At 44.9% G+C, this 23,605-nt stretch overlaps 1 protein-coding gene across 1 annotated transcript; it reads left to right on the forward strand.

The window, feature by feature from the left end:
- The first annotated feature begins 583 nt into the window (after positions 1-583).
- Positions 584-19,078, forward strand: LOC310709671 (cytochrome P450 4B1-like). Its single transcript, XM_083509664.1, has 12 exons — positions 584-1,143; positions 2,732-2,876; positions 3,664-3,708; positions 5,940-6,067; positions 8,884-9,008; positions 9,643-9,794; positions 12,056-12,162; positions 12,696-12,886; positions 15,022-15,155; positions 15,615-15,679; positions 16,881-16,963; positions 18,475-19,078. The coding sequence occupies exons 1-12, from the start codon at positions 985-987 to the stop codon at positions 18,650-18,652; spliced, it is 1,512 nt and encodes a 503-aa protein (XP_083365790.1). The 5' UTR covers positions 584-984; the 3' UTR covers positions 18,653-19,078.
- The last annotated feature ends 4,527 nt before the right edge of the window (positions 19,079-23,605 follow it).

The raw sequence follows: 23,605 nt of genomic DNA on the forward strand, positions 1-23,605 counted from the left end.
CACCGCCTCACCATGCTGCTACCATACATTTTGAAGATTGCCTTCTGCAAGTTGACAGTAAACTGTGGGGTCCAGCATTTTGTTTGGGAATCTATGCCAGTAATAGCCAAAATATGTAAGAAGAAAAGAAAACTAAACCAGTTCCTTATTTGTGTTTCCCTCTTTGGCTGTCATTGGCCAAGCATTGACGATGATGCAACTCAATGCCATCTCATTGATGATTCTATCCTGGAGGTGCAGGTGTATCATTGGGGTATCATTTGCATCTACATCACCTGTTCATCATTCTTCTCCCATATTTTGGCTGTTAAATACTGCATCATCATCATTATATTATCTTGCTGCCACAAGATGTGGTGTTGATGGCTACTCACTTAGACAGTTTTAAACGGGGATTAGGCAAATTCATGGATATAGAGTCTATCCAGGGCTGCTGATTACTGATAGGTGTATACTGCGTCCAGGATCATATGAAGCGTGTATCTAAATCCCAGTCGGCCGTTTTTGCGAAACAGGATGCTGGAATGGGCGGACCTTTGGATCATCTTATATTTAATTCTGGTTGAATACTTTCATGATCGAGGACAGCGGCAACAATATAAGTGACGTGGGTTTTTTTGGGTTAGTTTTAATGCAACCACGGAGGCTGCAGTCTGCCTCAGGAGCTCTACGCCTGGCAGCGGCGGCAGCAGCAGCAGCAATTGCAACGCTTTTTAACCCTTTCCCTGCAGACACAGCCCCGCGCCCCCGCCGCAGAAAGCTGCTCCTATCTCTCCGATCTCCCAGGTTCCCAGAGGCCTCGGTTGCTTCTTCCTTTCTGACGGCGACCCGGTAGGTTGGACAACTGCGCGATTGAATACACTTTGCCCCGAGGTCATCCATAATATGCAGGAAGCGCCGCCTTCGTCTGTCCGTGGGAGGCACATTGATCGAGGCCGCGTCCTGCTCTGAAGCCCACTTGCTCCAAGCCTTTCTGCTGTTGCAATGGATCTGTCGCGGATTTGGCACTTGGCGATTGTCTTTTGCCTAACGTGCGTGCTGGTCAAAGTCATCCAGTTGCATCGCCGGAGGCAGGAGCTACTGAAGGTTTTGAGCTGTTTCCCGGGCCCCCCCACCCACTGGCTGTATGGGCACATCTCTGAGGTAGGCGAAAAGAGAGGAGACTTATCGTGCATGGGAGAAAAGCAGCTTCAAATCCGGACGCCGCCGCAGCGCACAAAGCATCGCGAGGTGGGGTGGGGGTGAGGGACGGGTCCAGCATCATCCGGAGAACCTGATACACCCTTCTGAATCCTCCACCCAGGGCCACCCGTCCCAGGGGCGTGTGAGTGCACGTAAAAACTAGCCTACTACGGTACAAAGGTGACATTTACATTCATTACTGTGCCCATTCCCCCTCCTTGGTGAAACCTTTGCCCACAAGGAAATGTGGCTGAAAAAGTTTCCCCGTCCCCGATCCAAAGAGGTGTTGCTTGCATCTGAGTAAAATTCACAACTATTAAGAGACATTATTATTAAGGGATTGTATCATTTATTAATAAATAAAAACACGCATTATTTACCGGCATGTGCTTTGATTAAACAACTATCTGACTTTTAGAAGACATCTGAATGCAGCCCTGTTTAGGGAAGTTTTTAATTTTTGATGTTTTATCACTTTTATTTATTATTATTATTATTATTATTAATAATCTCTTGGGAGCCACCCAGATGGGTGGGTATAAATAATAGATTGTTATTGTTATTAAGTTAACAGAAGCAATTAGAACAAGGAAGATGCCTTTATATGGAGTCAGACCACTGGCCCATGGAGCTCAGATTGGTAGCAACTCAGCCTGGAGGAAAAGGTTACATTGTAAATTTCTGAAGTATGAAGCCGAACCTGAATAAGAAAGGCAGCAGACCTTTGAACCTACCTGGTGACCTGAAAACAAAATGACTTGTTTATCTAGATTGACCAATGTCACCTTGCATGTTTATGAACCTTAGGTGGCATTCAAGTGAGTTCTACTCAGACCAGACCCATTGAAATGAATGTTGATGATTAAGTTAGTTTGATAAATTTCAGTGAGTCTACTTTGATTAAGGCTTAGTTTAATACCACCCCTTGAGCCATTTACATTAACAGCCACAGCCACATTTTGCGGCATGGGGTTTGTCTTCCCACACTTCTCTGATCAGCGATTGGGATAAAGTTCTGCTCAGATGAAGCAGACCAGAGACAATATATTGTTAAAGTTTGTGGTGTTCCTGGTCTCCCCTTCTAATTCCTGGACCCCCTTCTCATTTCTGGGTGCCAGATGCCGAATTTAGCAATGTCAAAATATAGGCCAATCCAGTTTTTCAGGAAATAGCCTGGAGAATTAAGTCCATGGGTCTTGCTGTGGTTTATATCTTTTCTGTTCAGTTTTGTTCTGTTTATTCTTCCAGGCATTATTTCCATGTTCATGTTCCCCTTGTGCAGTTACACAATCTCCATCACATATAAAATGCTTTTTCTTTACCAACCTAGTGATGACATATTTTTTTTATTTCAGCAGACATTTTAATTGAAATTTTATTTTATAGTTTAGTTTTATAGTTAAACATTCCAGGTTTATTCTTTCTCCCGTATTGTGCTGGATCCTAGTTCTATCACTCTCAAACGTAATTTAGATTGAATGTTTGTTCTGATCCCTTCAGGAAAATATTCCACCTTCGCCTCCTTCTTTGCTCTCTTAATTTGTTGCAGCTCTTACCTGTTTCCAAGGTTTTCCAGAAGGTAGAAAACTGGAGCCTTCTGTATCCATTTGCCTTTCCTTTGTGGTTTGGGAACTTCTCTGCCTGTGTAACTATCACACACCCTGATTATGCAAAACCATTACTCGCAAGAGCAGGTAAAAAAAAAAGGCATTGATATCTGGTTGATTGGGGTACATGTGCATTGTAGACATCCTAGTTATTCTGATACAACAAGTTGCAGATGCCAATGATAAGTTCCAGTTATCCACAGTGGGGAAAAGGGAAGTCACAGATGCTATATTATCCAACAGATTTGCATGGTGTCCCACGTTGCCCATAAGTAAATCTGACCTATGCAGCAGAAAAACCAGGTTTCCCCAAAGGAGTGGAATGGAACATCAGGAGTTGGGGAGCTGATGGTTGCTTTATCTGGCTTTTGGTAACCCACACACTCAAAGCAGGAGACCCTTGTAGGACTTCTCAATGAAGGGGGCATGGTCGTAGTCAGGTTTTATTTTATGGGGGGCAGCCTTGGGGGGGCAGAACCAAGTTATCTGTGACACAATTGGTCAGTTTGTTATTTTTACTTATTTACTCCCCCCCCCCGGCTACACCCCTGGATAAAGGTAGGCTAGGGGGATTGGCTGTTTCCAGCAGGCATTTAAATCAGCGCAATAATGCACAACAGCATTTAGTTGCTAGCTTATTCAGTTAGAATTGCAAAAGGTCTGCCTGTGTTCCTATCTAGATGGACATGCAATATCCTGTGTGATTCTTTCACATGTACCATCATCCTGAATCATGTGGGAACTGGTTCGCTACATTAGTAAATGTACCACTCACAGCTTTATGGTCCCTTCTCTAAATACAGGTGAGTGCTATGAGTTAGTACTGAGTTTTGTCTTCTTTGCCCTTCTTCACTTTCTCTCTTGCCCTTTACAGAACCAAAGGACAGCTTGGCCTATCGGAACATAACTCCATGGATAGGTATGTATGTTTGAGGCCTTTATTATGAAGAAGAATTAATGTAAGTTCATAACAGGCTGTAAATACTGTAAATAGCATAGGTTCTCTAGGAATTAAAAAGGTGTACATTTTGGGACTGTCAGTGTGGGCGTTCCACATCTAGATTTTAAATGTTTTGGGTTTTGTTTTTTAAAACTTTCCTCTTAAGTATACTGCCCATGACATTTATTTTGGAAGATATTTAAATAAATAAATAGAATCCAATAGGATAGTGAATTGGATCCAGATACTAGCTGGGCTATTTAGGTGTGATTTCTGAAAACTAGAAGTAAAATCTACAAAGTGTTATGAACTAATAAAATTGTAGACAGGGGGAAATGCACTGTTTTGTGAGCAGATTTCTCTTCATGCAGTGGGACTTCACCATCCTCTCCTCCTCCCTGCAGCCCTCATGTGCCCTCAAAATCTTTCCTCGGGGTCTCCAACCACCAGATCTGGTTTTGACAGTGTGTGGGAAGCTGCAGAGGAGAGGAGGGGAAAGTTCCTTCGCACAAGCAGAAGCCTCTTGCACTAGCAGAATTGGAATGTGGGATACCACCCTGTTTGTTTGCAATACTTTAGCTACATTTAACTTTAGATACTGGAATGACATTTTATACACACGGCCACAGCACAATTCTACGTTTCAGGTTTGAATTCCACATCAATCCCCATACTTATTTTCAAGAAGAGGGTGGGGAGTAAACTATTGTGTAATGCAGTGTCACCTTTGAGCACTGAGGCATCAGAACGACAGGTGGCAGGCATGCTTAAGGCAACTTGCTGTGTTTGAAACATGAATCCCAGCTCAAACATGAACCTCCACCTATTTTTATAGAGCTGCTACAGGCGGAAAAGAGTAAGAGAGAGAAAGGAAAGAAAGAAAGAAAGGAAGAAAGGAAGGAAGGAAGGGGGGGAGACAGAGACCTGTAGAGCAAGGAGCAAGTATAGAAAATTCACAACCAGACAGACAGTAAGTAAGCCATAAATGCAAACATGATATTGAAAAGGCCTGATTGATACTACAAAATCAAGAACCTTAGGGCAGATTGTGACAAAATGTGTCTATTTTTTGCCATTTGGCTACAATTTGTTGTTTTTTAGTCGTTTAGTCGTGTCCGACTCTTCGTGACCCCATGGACCAGAGCACACCAGGCACTCCTATCTTCCACTGCCTCCCACAGTTTGGTCAGACTCATGTTTGTGGCTTCGAGAACACTGTCCAACCATCTCGTCCTCTGTCGTCCCCTTCTCCTTGTGCCCTCCATCTTTCCCAACATCAGGGTCTTTTCCAGGGAGTTTTCTCTTCTCATGAGGTGGCCAAAGTATTGGAGCCTCAGCTTCATGGTCTGTCCTTCCAGTGACCACTCAGGGCTGATTTCCTTAAGAATGGATGTGTTTGATCTTCTTGCAGTCCATGGGACTCTCAAGAGTCTCCTCCAGCACCATAATTCAAAAGCATCAATTCTTCGGTGATCAGCCTTCTTTATGGTCCAGCTCTCACTTCCATACATCACTACTGGGAAAACCATGGCTTTTACTATACACTACAATATATTGGCTACAATAGAAATGTAAAAAAAAGTAATCGACCCCTGGACGGTTAAGTCCAGTCAAATTCGACTATGGGGTGTGGTGCTCATCTCGCTTTCAGGCCAAGGGAGCCGGCGCTTGTCTGCAGGCAGCTTTCCGGGTCATGTGGCCAGCATGACTAAACTGCTTTTGGTGCAACGGAACACTATAACGGAAGCCAGAACACGCGGAAACGTTGTTTGCCTTCCTGCCATAGCGGTACCTATTTATCTACTTGCGCTGGTATGCTTTTGAACTGCTAGGTTGGCAGGAACTGGGAAAGAGCAATGGGAGCTCACCTCGTTGCACAGCTTCAAACTGCCGACCTTACAATTGGCAAGCCCAAGACGCTCAGTGGTTTAGACACACAGCGCCCGCCCCTGCCACCCCCCCCCGGCTACAATGGAACTGCCAACTAGATCCTCAATCCAAGCAATCTGTGGTTCTGATCGACATCTCAAAAGCTCCCATCTACTTGTATCAGGTACCTGTTTCTCCAGTGACTGGAGGAAATAAACAGAGAGAGAAAGAAAACAATTGTAGCTGAATTCTGATGGCTAGAGAAGATTGTTCTGTTTGATATACCAAGACTCTTATGTTTGTAGATGCTCAATTGAAAGAAAATGTTTGTATTCCTATAGGGAAAGGCTTGCTCGTCCTGCATGGGCCAAAGTGGGCACAGCATCGAAAGCTTCTCACTCCAGGTTTCCATTATTCCATTTTGAAACCCTATGTGACGCTGATAGCAGAGTCTACAAAAACAATGTTGGTAAGTCCTGTTGCGGTAACTACTTGGCTTTGTTGGAACATGCTGTTGTTGCTGATGCTGCTTTGTTAAAATCATTTCAATTAATATTTAACCAAGAGTTGAAATATAAAAATGAGATAGTACTATATGGTGGAGTGAAGCAACAATGCATAGCTAGATCCGTGTATTGGCTACTGAAGGAGTTGTTAGTCTGCTCCAACAGTAGGTGGAGCGGTACTCTATCTTAGTGTGTTAAAGCTTACTTGTCTTTCTCTCCCTGTCTGATCTAAGCTAGCTTCCTCTCTAACTTCCTCTTCTCCCCTCCATGCACCCTAAATTCATGCCATAAAATGTTGCTTGCCGTCTACTGTTGCTGTAAGTGCAAAGCAATACTTCCACTGTTTGTGAGGCTGACTTGATTTGTACTAGCATTCTGTTAATACTATATTGTGATTCGAGGACCCGATCCCCGCTTGGGGAATAAAGACATGTGGACACAGCATGTAAGGTTAATGGGTAAGGTAAAGGCCACAACTTTATTGATTACAGCATGTGAGAAGGTATTGGCTTAGGCACTGGACCACGGAACATTAGACTCCACCCACTCGTAGAGGGGTGAGTCTGAGGAGGGGTTAACCACCAGTAGGGGAAGCCTGTTGATGCTAATCCAACTATAGGCTCTCTTCCTGATGTCACCGAGGGTCATGCCATGGCCCCCCGCCACACGGGCATCGGACAGGATCCACGACCGCCGGATTCCTTTAGCGGAATACCCAAAATTGTCGGGGAAGGCGATGGCCACACCTTGCCCCCCAAAACACCAACAACACATTCCAATGCCTAACCGCCAAATACCACGAAAGTTGTGACAGTTGCTACGAGGTAGGCGGAAAAAACCAAGAGGTCGGGCCAATTTAGCCAATTGGAAAAAACTCCTACCAGGCCCCCTGGTTAAACAGGGCGACCAACCAGAGGTCCATAGCAAAGTCTCAGGAACAGCTAATCTAAAGTTTGTCTTTTACATCAGCAGCGTGCAGCTCTACGTCTGAAACTCTAGACCGCTGAAGCTCCATCTGAATCCCCTCCCCCGTGACACCAATTTAAGACTCTAGCCTTGCTCCACCTTTTCCGCTGCTCTTTCCGCCTCTGGCTCCGCCTGTCAGCTGGAGTCTCCATCTTCCTAGACTCTTCTGACGCTGAATCCCCTGATTCTTCTCCTTGCCTCTGGCGGGCTTTAGGACCTGGTTCCCAATCTGGGTTTTCTGCTGTCCCACGCGCCTGTACATTTGAACTTGGTGCGCGCGCCCAGCCGGCAACCTTCCTCCTGACCGTTACACTGCTCCTGTCACTGCTTCCCCCTTCGGGGGGGCTAGCTGGACCCGACCTCCCTTCCGTTCCCTCACTCTCCGCTGGAGGCGTGGTCAGCCCTGACTCATCCTCTCTCCCTGCTGGAGGAGACGCTGGCCCTCCCCCATGGGACTCTTCCCCCCCACTACGCTCTGGTGGGGAAGCTGGTCCTGATTTCCAGCTGCTACTTTGTGAGTCCCCGCTGGCCCCTTGTTTCTGGTGTGTCCCCCCCGGGACCCCCCTTGCCCTGACCATGGGCGCCTCCTTCTGGGAATCTTCTGATTCGCTGGAGAAGCTCATGGAATCTCTCTGGTCACTGTCGTATTCCCCTACGCTGCCCTCAGATTCTTCCCCTTCGCTTTCCATTTCCTCTCTCCCCTGTACCTCTGCTCCTGAACCCCTGACAACCCTCCACTCAAAAATCAGTAGGGAAGAAGACAGTTGGGCCTCCCTTAGGAAACAATGCCAAAGTCTTGGGACAGTTGCTGAGAAAGTTGTTGTTAGCGGGCAGCAGGATTGGTAGAATTCTAAAGTAATGAGCTGGATTACACCTGTTTTATACACCAGATCAGGCTGTGTCAACCTGGTGCCCTCCAGGCCGCAGCTCCCATTATCCCCAGTCGCTGAGCTAGCTGGGGCTGCTGGGAGTTTGGTCCAAAACATCTGGGGTACACCAGGCTGGTGAAGGATGCACCAGGTATTTTTCCATACCATTTACCGTATATTTACTTAAAATATCTTCCGCAGTTCAAGGTGGCTTTCAAAAACAGCAACATAGAAAAGGAACAAGGAGCAATGAAAGCCATCAAGAGACAAGTTTAAAACATTGTCTCGTTATTTTATCAAGGGGCTGCAGCCTATATGGGAGCCATGAATAAGGGCCATGTGTCTCAGGGTATAAAGCATATCAGACAGGTTGCTAACAATCAAAGCTCAAGAAAAGTTTGCTTCAAATCTGTGTGTCGGGAGTCAGAAAAAGGAGAGTTCTGATTCTTCTGCCACTTGATAAAGTCACAGTAAAGTTGGATGTGCCCAAAGTCCATTCTTAATTGAGACATAGTTGCAGTGTGTGCCCCAGAGCTGGGAATGAAGGATTCTCAAAAGCTGGAAGAGAAATTGCTGAGACCCAGAGTACAAAGAGAAAACGCAATAGACAGGCTCCAGACACGCAAAAGGGAGAGGTCCATTATTTGGAACTTACCTGTCTTCATGCTAATATTTTCCTACTTAAAAATCCCCCATAAGGACTAGACTCTATGTGCCTTACTCTACCAGAAATATTCAGGAAATCTTTCCAAGTCCTTTGGATGTTAGGCTCTTTCAGAGTTAGGCCCACCAACCAGTATAGGGAGATCTTGCAAAGACACCCCTCTTTTCTGCTTTGCGCAATGTGCTTTTTCCATGGTCTAAAAAAAACTGGATTCGGTTTTGCACTCTGAGAACATCAGCGGTGAGATTAGCTATGAACCATTTCTCATCTCTTGTCTTAGGATAAATGGGAACAGCTGATCACACAAGGTAAATCAGTGGAGCTCTTTGAACACGTGAGCTTGATGACTCTTGACAGCATCATGAAATGCGCCTTCAGTTATAACAGCAACTGCCAAATGGACAGGTTAGTAGTATTAATGTCTTTTAGCTCTGAGAGAAAAGGCTCCTCTCACAGACTAGGAATGTACTGAGCGGTAATTTTAAAAGATCCATCTGGCTCTCCTGAATTTACTTTCTGCATTCCACACCATAGTTCACTGCTCTGAAATACACAGTTGATGCCCACTTAAACTACCACATGTGGCAACAACATAACATTCAGTGCTATTTGCACAAATGTTTGGGATTCTCTTATGATCTGATTCAGCACTGATTGCTTATGTAATTAGATGAAAACTCCAGTAGCTTACAAAAATAACCAGATTTTTCTTATTATGCATAAACATTATGTCATTGAGAAAATGTTGTTTATATTAGTGTAGTAACCTTTCCTTCTCAAAAATAAAATAAAATTGAACTTTTAATATAGTATTTATAAGAGGTAACAGCAGTATTAGCAAGTGAAAAGCCAGAGCTTTCTCACACCCTTTTCACATTTTGAAATATTCACCTATTCATGTGCTTTGTTGTACGATCTGGTGCCACAGAGCTGATTTGGTGGCACAGAGTTAATTTAATGTTTTAAAACTATACTGTAAGAACAATGTTCATTGGTAAGATTTGGCATCAAAACCAGGATTTCATCATTTGACTTTCAGGGAGAATTCCTACGTCCAAGCTGTCATGGATCTGTGTTGCTTAGTGTACACCAGACTGCATACAATCCTGGGTCAGAGTGATTTGATTTACTGGTTTACCCCCGAAGGATATCGGTTTCGGAAGGCTTGCCAGGTTGCCCATCATCATACAGGTAATTTCCCTGAATCATTCTTTCTTTTTCTGCCTTAGATTTTAGAAGTTGATTCAAGCAATGCCAGGCTGCTACTGACCCAGAGAATATAGAAGCGGCCATACACATTTAAGCTTGTATCCAATGCAGTGGCTAAGGAACCATCCAGTCAGTGCAAAAAAAGATGCTCGCACAATAGGACTTTCCCTCTCTTTCCCCTGCATGTCTCCCTAAATCTGTTCTGAGGGGGTTCACGTTATTTTAAAAGGTCGTGTGAATGAGGCCACTAGCTTGAACATAGTGATTAGCTTTGATTACCATATGTTACTTATAGTCCTCCTGTTTCCCTATACAGCTCTTTCTTGTGTGAAGGTCATGGGAATCCTCCAGAGTTTAGCATGCAAAACATTAAAATTGTCATGAAATAAAAGCCTATATCACATCCACATCATCCATTTAAAGCACTCGTATATCACTTTATCAGATGGGGATTTCCCCGAAGGCTCATGGGAACTATAGTTTATTAAGGGCCTCCTAACTATTCATTCATTCATTCATTCTCTCTCTCTCTCTCTCTCTCTCTTAAAAAACAATTTTTATTAAATTTTCCATTTTAACAATCCAATCAAATCACATTAAATATTCCAAATTATACAAATACATATCATATAGTCCAAATATTCTGCCATATTATAAATTTTGGGGGGGACTTCCTATGCTTCAAGTTTGGGGTGGGGGCTCTGATCATCTTATATCTCTACTGCCTTGAGTTTCCAATAGTTCCTTTAAATCTTCCTGTTGTTAACCTTTCTTCTTTCATGGCCTCTGAGTTGAAGGCGAGTTGAAGTAAGCAATGATGTGCTTCTGTGTGAATTTTGTATGCTTGACTCTCCTATTGTTGCAGCTTGTAAGCCTATTGTTGCAGTGTCTCCTCACACGCTGGTGTTTATGCCGAATCAGTCCAAAAGTCATTCCGCTGCTGGCAGACGCCATCTTCTCTCAGTTCCGATGAAATCAAATCTAGGCATTTGCTCATTAATTTTCCCAGACCAGTTGCATCAAACATTAGCCTTTCCAGGGGAGATTTGCCAAATCGGACTTGAAGTGCAGATATAATAACAAATTAAGAGCTCACCTCCCCCTATGACTATTTATCTCTGCAGCTCAGTCTTTCCAAAGTTTTTTGAAGTGTCTCCAGTGGCTAACGAGATCCTGCTTCTTTCTAATATCAATATTTGGAGGGTCTTTTATCTTCTTCCAAGCATTTCAAAAAACAAAAGATTTAATTATATAGTATTGTTATTTCCACAGTTTATATTTTCCCATCTCACTTGCTGTAAATAATGTAAATGGTTCTTCTGGGGGGGGGGTTCAGGTATTGTAATAAATCATAGTAAAAAAGTTTTACCCCCCTCCTTTTCCCTTCCGTTCCAACATACCGACTTAGATGTTATTCTTAGATGTTATTCTTTCTTCCTCTCCGTCTCTCTTGGCACCTCAGTGGCTGGCTTAATTGGCAGATTAATTTTCACCTCCTCACTCGAAGCATGTCCAAAACTTAAATCCAATTTTTCATCTTAAGAAATGGAACTTAGTGCGCTCGCGGGGACAGCATCCAGGAGATCCGAACTCCCTCGGGGGCCTTCCATCCAGTGCCCCCACCCCCTCCTTCTTTATGAACTTGGGGGTGGTTTATTGGGCATCTGCGGATGAGACTGCATCTTCCCTTACACCGGGAAGAATTTGAGAGGCTGATTACTCCCATCTCAGCCTCTAATTACCTTGTGGGAGCTGGAGAGATGGTATTGTCAGCCATCTTCCGTGGCGCCTCAAGTGGAAGTGGGGGCCTCCTAACAATTCTCAGCAAGAATTCTAACAAGCTTCAGTTCCCATAAGTCTTTGTGGGAAACCCTGAATGTGGTGTAAGAGTCCTTGCTCCAAATGAATATAGTAGATGTGAACATACTTGATAAAGTATGCAAGAGATGAGTCTTAAAAAAGAATATTAGTGGTTCATGCACATTAAAATACACTAGCATGGTGCTGATAACACCAAGGTTGAAGGTTCAGTCTCTGGGTGGGACAGCTTCATATTCCTGCATTCCAGGGGGCTGGACTAGATGATCCTAAGGATTCCTTCCAACTCTACAGTTCTATGATTCTATGGCAAACATTCACTTATCCAGAAATGTGTAAGGGACTAAACATAATCATTTTAACGAATCTGATCAGTGAGCTAGTAATTTCTGATGAGCTGTTATAGTATTCATTTTCCGACACAGATAAAATAATCAAAGAGAGAAAGAAATCTCTGAGGGATGAAGAAGAACTCCAGAAGATCCAGAAAAAGCGGCACCTTGATTTTCTCGACATCCTTCTCTTTGCCAAAGTGAGTAGTGGGCGGGGGGGGGGGGCATAGTCATTTCAATATTTGAATCTGTTGCACCAAATATAGCTGTGATTTCCAAGTGACTTGTAATACTGGTGACACTTTTTAACTTGAATGTAGGATCTTGCAACCATCGTTCATAATTTTGCATACTCGAGGCGAAGTTTCACTAATTCACTGTCCCAGAGCTTTCCTTGGAATGTTTGGAAGTTTCATATGATGGAGAAAGCAGTGCGCAACTCTTTTTCTTTTTGGAGAGGGGAAGGAACAAAATATGATTGAAGGAAAATATTGCACCAGTGTTTCAACATCTGTACTGACTTCTTTTTGTCTTCAAAGAACAAATGGTGACATCATATTTATCCTGCCTTTTGGCATGGCAGAATGCTGCTACTTCTTCATTCTGTGCCAAGAAAACCCAAATTCTGTGAAAATGAATGTTGCAAATCATGCAGTTTTGCAGATGCATTGTGCAAAGGGTCAGAAACAGTGGATCCCTGAATGAACCCCAGGTGACATTTACCCATCTTTAGGATGAAGATGGTAGTGGGCTATCTGATGAAGATCTGCGTGCTGAGGTGGACACTTTCATGTTTGAAGGCCACGATACCACAGCCAGTGGGATCTCCTGGCTGCTGTATTGCCTTGCAACAAATCCGGAACATCAGCAGAAATGCAGGGAGGAGATCAAGGCCATTCTGGGGGAACGTGACACCATCCACTGGTGAGTGCGCATTTTTATTGGACAGTTCTCCACAATACAGGGAATTTAGGAGAACACACCCAGTTTCCCAAGGATGTGCCAAGCAAAGCATGGGTACAGTGGGGGATAGCCCTGAGCTTGCAGGAGAGACCGCCCAGCCCATCTCAAGGCTCTGGCCAGAGTTTGCCTCAGTACAGTGGTACCTCGGGTTAAGTATTTAATTTGTTCCGGAGGTCCGTTCTTAACCTGAAACTGTTCTTAACCTGAAGCACCACTTTAGCTAATGGGGCCTCCTGCTGCCGTCACGCTGCCAGAGCACGATTTCTGTTCTCATCCTGAAGAAAAAGTTCTTAACCCGAGGTACTATTTCTGGGTTAGCGGAGTCTGTAACCTGAAGCGTATGTAACCTGCAGCATATGTAACCCAAGGTAATAATAATAATAATAATAATAATAATAATAATAATTTATTATTTATACCCCGCCCATCTGGCTTGTCCTCCCCAGCCACTCTAGGCGGCTTCCATAGAAACCAAAAATACAGTAAAATATCACACGTTAAAAACTTCCCTGAACAGGGCTGCCTTAAAATGTCTTCTGAATGTCAGGTGGTTGTTTATCGCTTTGACATCTGCTGAAAGGGCGTTCCACAGGGCGGGTGCCACTACCGAGAAGGCCCTCTGTCTGGTTCCCTGTAGCTTTGCTTCTTGCAATGAGGGAACCGCCAGAAGGCCCTCGGCACTGGACCTCAGCGTCCGGGCAGAATGATGGGGATGGAGACGCTCCTTCAGGTATACTGGACCGAGGCCATTTAGGGCTTTAAAGGTCAGCACCAACACTTTGAATTGTGCTCGGAAACGTACTGGGAGCCAATGTAGGTCTTTCAAGACTGGTGTTATATGGTCTCGGCGGCCGCCCCCAGTCACCAGTCTAGCTGCCGCATTCTGGATTAGTTGTAGTTTACGAGTCACCTTCAAAGGTACCCCACGTAGAGTGCATTGCAGTAGTCCAAGCGGGAGATAACCAGAGCATGCACCACTCTGGCGAGACAGTCCGCAGGCAGATAGGGTCTCAGCCTACGTACCAGATGGAGCTGGTAAACAGCTGCCCTGGACACAGATTTGACCTGTGCCTCCATGGACAGCTGTGAGTCCAAAATGACTCCCAGGCTGCGCACCTGGTCCTTCAGGGGCACAGTTACCCCATTCAGGACCAGGGACTCCTCCACACCCGCCCGCCTCCTGTCCCCCAAAAACAGTACTTCTGTCTTGTCAGGATTCAACCTCAATCTGTTAGCCGCCATCCATCCTCCAACCGCCTCCAGACACTGTACCACTGTACTTGGCTGATCCTTAACCGTAAAGTGAGTAGGGCTCCAGAAACATTGCCTCCTGATTATCCCCACCAGTCTCCATTGCTTTGTCATTGCTGCCTGTAAGTTGTGTGAGAGAGGGGCAAAGGCAAAGGCAAAGGAACAAATCCCTTTCTCCCCCCCTTTTTATTTATTTATTTATTTTGACAAAGTAATAATCATAAATAAATAAGAATAAATATGTGCACTCTACCACCAAGACCATTCCGTCATAACTATCCAGCCTCCCAAAATTTCAACACTTCTTGCAATGGTTTGACCCCTTTCCGTTTTAACAATACAGATTCTACAAATCCCCTCCATATCTCCTCAGATCCCCGTCTTACCTTAATGGCACATGTTAATTTATCATTAATAGCTATAATCCACACCTCTTTATACCATTCTTCCATGTTATATTCTGCTTGCCCCTTCCACTTCCTAGCTATAGTAATTCATGCAGCTGTCAATAAATTTGTGAGCAGGTCCTTCATAGCCTGTGAACCTTCCACCCTATCATAAATTGATAATAATGCTACAAATCTCTTTCTTCCGGTCGGCCCCACCCTTTGCCCACATTGCATTTTCACATTGTGTTGGTGGCATTGCATTAGCATTTGGTTCTCCTGCAGTTATTGTGCTCCATCTGCTGAGGGAGCGTAGGACTCTCAACAACATTATGGTGGCACCAGCATAACAGCTCCTGGCACAGTGAGAAGATAGGACTGGTCTGTCTGAGGAACAGAGCTGGGCTGCTGGGGATGAACTTTCACCTGTTTTATTGACTTGCCTTTCTTTTTCCTCAGGGATGACCTTGGCAAGATGACCTACTGTACCCTATGCATTAAAGAGAGCCTCCGCCTTTACCCTCCAGTGCCAGGAGTGTCCCGAGAGCTCAGCAAACCTATCACATTCTTTGATGGACGGACTTTACCTGAAGGTTTGCTTCATTTTGTTTCGCTCACATAGCCATAATTTGTCTTTATAGATGTGATCCACATTGTCTTCCATTGTAAAAGTGAGTTATAGATTATAGCAAGAGCGCTTTATCAATGAATCACTTCTCCTAGGTGAATTCAAAATGGTCATTACAATATTCGTGACTTGTTGTTTTAGTGTTTATAATATTAACTTGTAAGATATGGATTTGTTTGTTTTTCTTTTTTAGTTTTCGAATGTTGATTTTTGTGTGTTGTGTATTGTTATCTTTTGATATCTTTCGTGTTGTTGTTGTGTGGAAAATACTAATAAAATTCATTAAAAAATATATTCGTGACTTTAAATCTGAAGCTTTGCTGCCTCAAACCCACTTTAACACTATGGTTACTCCCTCAACAATCAAATAACCCAGGGTCTTGTAACACAACTTGACATTTTTTCCATGTTGACTTCTTCCCAGGAACTTGGGTTGCGATAAGCATTCATCTCATCCACAAGAATCCCAGCATATGGAAGGATCCTGAGGTATGGTACTGCTTTGGTATTCTAGCTATTTCACTTTAAGGCAACAATGCTCCTTCAGTTTGCTAGTGTGAAGTCATTGCTAAATGCTATTCACTCTGCAAAAACAAGCTTTTAATGCAGCAAAGGTCCTTCTCATCCACAATCAGTTCAGGGATGAGTGAGGTCTTGCTCCAAGACGACCAGGCATTCAGCAATACCAGCTGCAGACTAACTGCAATTCCCCATATTGGAGGAGAGGCTGACACATGGCATAGTCACCTGTGCCCCTTACCTGGCCTGCCCCACCTCCCACACCATACCCCCCCTCTACCCTGAACCTCTGTGATTGGTTCCCATTTCTCTCCACAGCTCCACTGCTCCCAAATACATCTCCCCTCCCTAAATAACAACAGCAACAACAAACCCACACAAACAGTCCCCCAAGCCTTGCAGCCAAGATGTCTCTGACATCCTCAGCAGCCTCAGTTTTGTAGCTGCAGTCAGTCCAGTCCCTGCCCTCCTAGGCCAGGTGAAAGAGGCCTGCAAGGCAGGGAGCAGGTCCCCTAAGACTCACAGCCAAGATGGTGTGGAGTGCCTTCCATCAGCTTTGACTGGTAGTCCAGCTGCACCCTTATCCGGATAGGGATAGCCTAACTTCTGTTGTCTATCTTCTGGTAACCTCTAGGTTAGATTACTGTAATGAGCTATACTTAGGGTCGCCTCTGAAGACAGTTCAGAAACTTCAGCTGGTGCAGAATTAAGCAGCCAGGTTGCTCACCAGGGCAATCTGGTTTGAGCACACCATTCCTGGCCTGAATGCACTGGCTGCCAATTAGTTTCCAGGCCCAATTCAAAGTACTGGTTTTGAGCAATAAATCCTTAAATGGCTCAAAACTACAATACCTTAAGGACCACCTCTCTGCATAAGAACCACCCCAGTCCCTGTGATCATCACCTGAGGCCCTTCTTTGGCTGCCTTCTCCACGAGGGGTTCAGTAGGTGGCAACAAGAGAACAGGCCTTTTCTGCGGTGGCTCCTGGCTTGTGGAATGCTCTCCCCAGGGAGACTTCCCTGGTGCCTTCATTGCATATTTTTAGGCACCAAATAAAAACGTTTCTCTTCCACCAGGTGTTGGGCTGATTAACATTCTATGGCTTTTAAAATGTCAAACTGATGTTTGGGGTTTGTTTCTCTTTTTAAATAATGAATGCTTTCATTTTAGGTGTTTGATCCTCTGAGGTTTTCTCCTGAGAATGTATCCAACAGAAACTCTCATGCCTTCCTGCCTTTCTCTGCTGGGTCACGGTGACGTTTATATAATATAGATGTAAACTAGAGCAGTGTTTAAGATATTAAATCGTAGTGGAAAAGCTAAACTCTGAAGACTCTGTAAGCTTGGCATAGTGAAGATGAATTTAAAATGCATTTTTAGCATGGGGGATATCAACAAAGTCACTTTTGGGTAGCTCCAATCTTGCAGAGAGGTCGTCGTTAGTATCTTCCATCTATGGGGGAGGTGAGGGGAATCATGCAGGAGTCCTGGGTAAGGTGGCATCCAGGTGCAGGGCATGCTTGCTACTTCCACCCCTCCCCTGCTACTTGGGCCATTCCACTAGTCTGCTTTCTTTTGCCCCAGATGCTCCTCTCCTCTCTCCCTGCCACTGCTGCCCACTTTTTTAAAAAAGAAGATTTTTGGCATCTGGGTTGCTCCTTTCTTCCTCCCCAGTTTCCGCCTTGCTTGTGGCCCAGAGTCGTTTCTGGGGAAATGAAGGGGAAGGTGGCTTACTATCAGTTTGCCACTACCACTTGCTCTCTCTCTCATCATGCCCCACGCCCCCCAATCCCCTGCCTGGGCTGCAGGGCCCAGCACTTTGTCCTGAATCTCTGCACTGCCCCCTGCTACTTCACAATTCCTTTGGGCACAGTCACATGGAAAAGAGGTCCCCCACCCCTGACTTTGGCCAACAGGAGCTTTAATTTGGGCTTATCCCCCAATGCTCTCTGCACATATATTCCCACCTACAGTAGGGGGGGGGGGAGAGAACATCCTCCCTCTGCCTGGGGACCAGAGTCCATTATGGATAATCTGATGAGAATTGCATGCCAGTGATTGGGGGGGGGCAGTTGCATAGGATGCAGTAGGTGTGGCCAGATCCTGAAGTTCCCCACCCCTGACCTAAGGTGGAAATGATGCCAAAAGTGTGTGGGGGGGGGGTAGAGCTGCTCCCCCTTCTGCCATGCTCACAGCATCCTTCCATTTGCACACACAAGCATCCCCCAGCATTATCCCCACCCACCTGTATTTACACATGCACCTGTTTGGATGTGTGCACACACCCAGCTTTTCTCTCTTTTCCTTGCTATTCATCCTTCCCTCCTCTCTTTATCTCTCCCCTTTCCCAGCAGCCTCCCTATCCACCACTCATAGGATAGTTAGAAAGAAGCTTCCATTGACCTCAGTGGAATTCCGCCCCTGCCCCATGTCTAATTGTTACCCGGGACAGTTTTCAGGGGAGGGAAGCAGGTGGGGGAAAGGATGGCTATTCCTTCCCTCTCCAGCTCCCATACCCTGAAAATCCCCTGCAGGACCTAGGGGGGAAAGAAGGACCTATTTGTGCAAATGAGACTTTTTTTGGCAAGCCAAATTGCCACACCTAGGGGGTCAGCTGCTGCAGGGGAGGTCATGGGCCACATCAAACAGTCCAGGGATGTTCTCCAGCCTTGGGTCAAGGGCATTTGCAGGAAGGTTCAGGTTTAGCATGGAGTCTCCGCAAGCTGAGGTTCTCTGTTGTAACCCGCTCTCTTTGTCCTTCCAGGAACTGCATTGGGCAGCAGTTTGCCATGAACGAGATGAAAGTGGCTCTGGCCCTGACTCTGCTTCGGTTCGAGCTTTCGCCTGACCCGACTCGGCCTGCGCCTATCCCCACCCCTCAGATCGTCTTGCGTTCCCACAAAGGGATACACCTTCACATGAAGAAAGTGGCGCAAATCTGAAGCTGCGGTGGGAATAATGTGCAGTGGAAGACTTGGAGCAGGACGTCGCATAAATCATTTGGTGCTTCAATAAAAGCCATTTGTGGCTGAGCACATTGATTGGTGTGAGCTTTCGTGTGCATATACACATCTTCAGATACACTGAAACAAAAGTCACCAGGCCCTTATATATAGTGAGAGGGTATATTTGAAGAAGTGTGTATGCACACAAAAGCTCATACCAATAACAAACTTAGTTGGTCTCTAAAGTGCTACTGGAAGGAATTTTTTTTATTTTGTTTCGACTACGGCAGACCAACAAGGCTACCTACCTGTATCCAGGAGTGGGTCACTTGCATATCATCTGGTTTGGCTCTACAGTAGCTCACTCAGCTGTTTAATAAACAGACATGTACTGACAATAAAACTGACGATTGCGGCATAGTGCTCAAATTCCTCTTTTGATTTACCCAAGCTTCTCCCCAAGGGCAGATCTGGGACTCACCTCTTCCCTACCTTCCCACACTTCCCCATCCATCATCACTAGCCTTTCTGTTCATGGAGAGCTGAATTTTCAGGAAGGCTGTATGCACACCCAATAGCATGTGTAGGGGAAGGAATGGACTATATTTGGAGGAGTCAAAGACTCCCTGGTTTTATAAAGTGAAACTGGTACGTGTGTCAGAATTATCTCAGTTTGACCTTTGGAATTATTCCTAATTCTAAATTTTTGTTTTTGTTCTTTTGTTGTTTTGATGTATCCCTTGACCTAGGCACGCCCAACCTAGGAAGGCACATGTCTAATGCTTAAGTCATTATTGACAAAAGCACACATGTACAGCAACTCACTAATGTGCACACACTAATAGCCTCTAGGCGGCTGTCCTCAGATTTGTTCCCGGCAGAGCATTTACAGCCAGTGCTTTTTTTCTGGGGGGGACGCATGCCCCTAAACATTTTGTAAATCTAAGTTTGGCCACATTGAGATGCAGTATTTCAATATGAGTAGGAAAATGAGAGTACCCCTAAACATTTCTAAGAGGAAAAATAGCACTGGTTACAGCAACAGATAGACCACCCCCCTCCCGAACTTATGTATTCTCAATTGACAGGGTGCATGTTACCAAACAGGCTTCTCCTACACAAAAGCCATCTGTCAGGGTTGGAGCTAGGAGTAGGTCAGCAATGAAACAATAAATCTACTGAGGCCAGTGAAGTTAACTCTTTATTGAAGGAAACAAACCACAGCCTAGGCCTAGTAGTCTCAGCAAGTCTTTCCAGGAGGTCCAGGATGATGGGAGTTGTGGTCCAGCAATATCTGGAGTGTGCCAGGTTAGCTTCCCCCCCCCCACCCTTCTCTTCTTTTCCCAGCAGTTTGGTCCCTGATCTGTTACATGAGCTGTGTATGTGTTTTTGCTTTACAGTTGTCCCTGAAAAAGAGTCTGATGACTGAAATCTTTTAGGCCTTTGAGGTCTCTTCTTCAGCAGTTCTTCCAGTGTACTTCTGCTGTGCTGTGATGCACTGCAACAAAACAAAACACTCAGGAAGAAGATAAGCAGACGAAACCAATTTTACTCTGCTGTAATGAAAAAAATGCTTAATCTCATTTGGAAGCAACAGAGTAGAGAGAAACAAACAGCTGGACATGTTTGTACAAGAGAATATATGAAGAGGTGTCAGTTATTCTTTTGAACGGAGCAATGTTAAAGGCTTCAATGTTTTGAATTTTTTCCTTCTTGCAGAGCAATGGAAATGCAGTAGAGCTGTATTCCCACTGCATTCAAGGGGAATGAAGCTATTCAAATGCTATAGTTTTGTTTCCATGTAAGTTAATGTGACCACGTTGAGGCTAGAATTGAGAGGCTGGTGTCCAACTAAGTCCTACTTACAGTAGACCAATTGAACTTCAGTCTATTATTTCAGCAGGTCTACTCTAAGTATGATTTGGCTGCATACCAACCAAAGAACATTGTCTTCTACGCATTTATCTGAGAGTGAGTCCCATTGAACTCAGTGCTGCTTACTTTTGAGTAGACATGTATAGGATTGGCTTGAAAGGAATATGCTATTGTCAGATGTTCCATGGGTAATTGTATCCAAGCCATATTCATTTGGTTTCTCTTCTCAATCCATAATATGCAAATAATAACTGCATTTTTGTTGTTGTTTAGTCGTTTAGTCGTGTCCGACTCTTCGTGACCCTATGGACCAGACAACGCCAGGCCCTCCTGTCTTCCATTGTCTCCCGCAGTTTGGTCAGACCCATGCTTGTAGCTTCGAGAACACTGTCCAACCATCTCGTCCTCTGTCATCCCCTTCTCCTTGTGCCCTCCATCTTTCCCAACATCATGTTCTTTTCCAGGGAGTCTCCTCTTCTCATGAGGTGGCCAAAGTATTGGAGCCTCAGCTTCACGATCTGTCCTTCCAGTGAGCACTCAGAGCTGATTTGCTTAAGAATGGATAGGTTTGATCTTCTTGCAGTCCATGGGACTCTCCTCCAGCACCATAATTCAAAAGCATCAATTCTTCAGTGATCAGCCTTCTTTATGGTCCAGCTCTCACTTCCATACATAACTGCATTTTACAAAGCTGTTAATCAGACACATTGGTGATTCAAGCCCACCTGGAGACAGCTGTGGGCAGGATTCCTGCATTGCAGGGAGTTAGTCTAGATGACTCCACCCAATACCCTCAATTAACCTTTTGAGATACAATCGTACCTTGGTTTCCGAACAGCTTATTTCTCAAACGTTTTGGCTCCTGAACATCGCAAACCCGGAAGTGAGTGTTCTGCTTTGCAAACTATTTTTGGAAGCCGAACATCCGACGGGGCTTCCGCGGCTTCATATTGGCTGCAGGAGCTTCCTGCAGCCAATCAGAAGCTGTGTTTTGGTTTTGGAAGTCGAACAGACCTCCGGAACGGATTCCGTTCAACTTCCAAGGTACGACTGTACATGGCTGGAATGAATTTGTGTGGAAATATGCCCTCTGTTTGAGACATGAAATCTGATTCAATATTAGAAGACAATGCCAGAACCCGACCCTTTATAATTGGCAAGCAACCACACACACACAAACAAGCTCACTCCCCCACCCCTTTAAACTCCTAGCCTATTTTTTGTTTTGTTTGTATTTGCCTCTGAAACGGTTGCCAGAAAAGTCTTGTGTAAGATCCAGAATTCTGGAACTGAGGATATTGGGCTGTTTGGAGAGGTTGGCAGTTTTCCCAGTAAAAGTCAACAACATGCTTTTCACATGATTTGTTATCCTCCTAAGGATGTGACTCAGAAATAAACCTTCTCGATTTTAATGGAATGTACTTCCCATTGGTGATTTGCACCACAATGCTGCAATTCTAAAGAGGACAGTGTTGCTGTCTTCAGCCCTATCTTACAAATTCATGTATATTCTTCATAGCATGGCGAATGACAGGAATAAAAAATGGCCTCTTGCACCTTTCATTGCTTAGCTCTGCACTAGAACTTAAGCAGAGCCTCAGATCACAATGGATCACATTATCCACCAGTTTGAACCCTAAAAGCAGACAGAAAGCTTTTGCAATTTAGCTCTTGTCCAATTGGACCAGATGGCTGAGATTCCATACCTTAGGTATGGCCATCAGGGGCACTTGCTTTATAAAGGCTTAATGATTAACTCAGGTTAACTAGCTGAGTTGTACTGATAGTTTTATTGCTGTATTGGCATCAGTCCGTCTCAAGAGACAAAGGGGAAGTCAAACGGCTGGAGAATCACAGCACTTGCTGTGGCTGCTAAAACCAGTAACTCTTAACTGCTGCCTACCATGTTGTTTTTGCTGTATTAGCAGCACTGAAGTGACCTCCTGGGCCGCAAACCTGGGCAGTGTGTATGGAGGTCCTGGGCTGCTCATACAACAAGACCCACCCCCTTGGCCTCACTGATATGGCCCAAAGGAAAGCAGAGCACCAGTTTGGCTGCAGGAATTGCCAGAAGGAAGTAGACAATACACCATTCAATCATCTTAGGGACTCCACTCTGGATTTGTGTAGGGTTTACTCCTTAGCCTTTTCTTCTCCTGAAGAGGTTGTGCAAGGCAGCAGGTATGGGTTTTTCCTTGGGGTCTTTCTCATGAATGAGTATAGCCAGAAGGCAGTGGAGGTTTAGGATCAGCGTTTTCCATCTCCAAGATGGAATATCTTCCCAGATCGATAAGCCCCCTCTTCCCCTCATTTCCCTCTATGGCCCGTGCAGTAACCACATTCTTGACCATTGAACATATTATTGGTTTCATTGGCTCAATCCACTGGAGCCTGTCTTTGCATGCAGGCGAAGACCCTAACTCACAGAGGGTTTGAGACTCATTGGCTACTTTCCTCTGGTTTAGCTGGCCAGTTGAAGCTATTTCCTGGGGTGTGGCCACTGTCTCGTGCTGACAGCTTCTAGGAGCTGAGTGTAGGATGGAGACCTAAGTTAGACAAACTACCCTAGAAGGAGCACAACATATCCCCCACCAGAGGTACTGCCCATCCCCTAACACTCCATGCACCCATTACTACTGATAGCATTAAACAGAGAAAAGCTGCCGCCCCATGTTTTTGAAAAGTGTGGGGGGAAGTTAGCATTAGCAGGCCGCCAGGTTACTTCCCCTGGCCTTTGCTTAAAATGGTGCTGATCTTAAATGAGATAATAGTGTGAGCCAAATTAGCTCTGGTGACTTTCTGCATGAAGCAAGAGAGAGCCTGCTCAGCACTAGCTCTAATAGCTCATATGGGGTGTTGGGTGCATATTCCTGTAAAACCTTTTTCTCATCTGTTTTGAGCTCTCTGGCCTCCTTTCATGAATTAAGCAGGCAAGACCTCATCCTCAACGAACTATAGATAACTTTATAGGTTTACCTACACACTAACAACATGAGATCAATGCTGTCTAAATAGTGTTCTTCAGGAGAAACCGCAGGATAAATTGCTTTGAAAACTGCTAGAGCCTGGTATGAA

Source organism: Podarcis liolepis (assembly GCF_965112155.1).
Source record: "Podarcis liolepis genome assembly, chromosome: 6".
Classification (NCBI taxonomy): domain Eukaryota; kingdom Metazoa; phylum Chordata; class Lepidosauria; order Squamata; family Lacertidae; genus Podarcis; species Podarcis liolepis.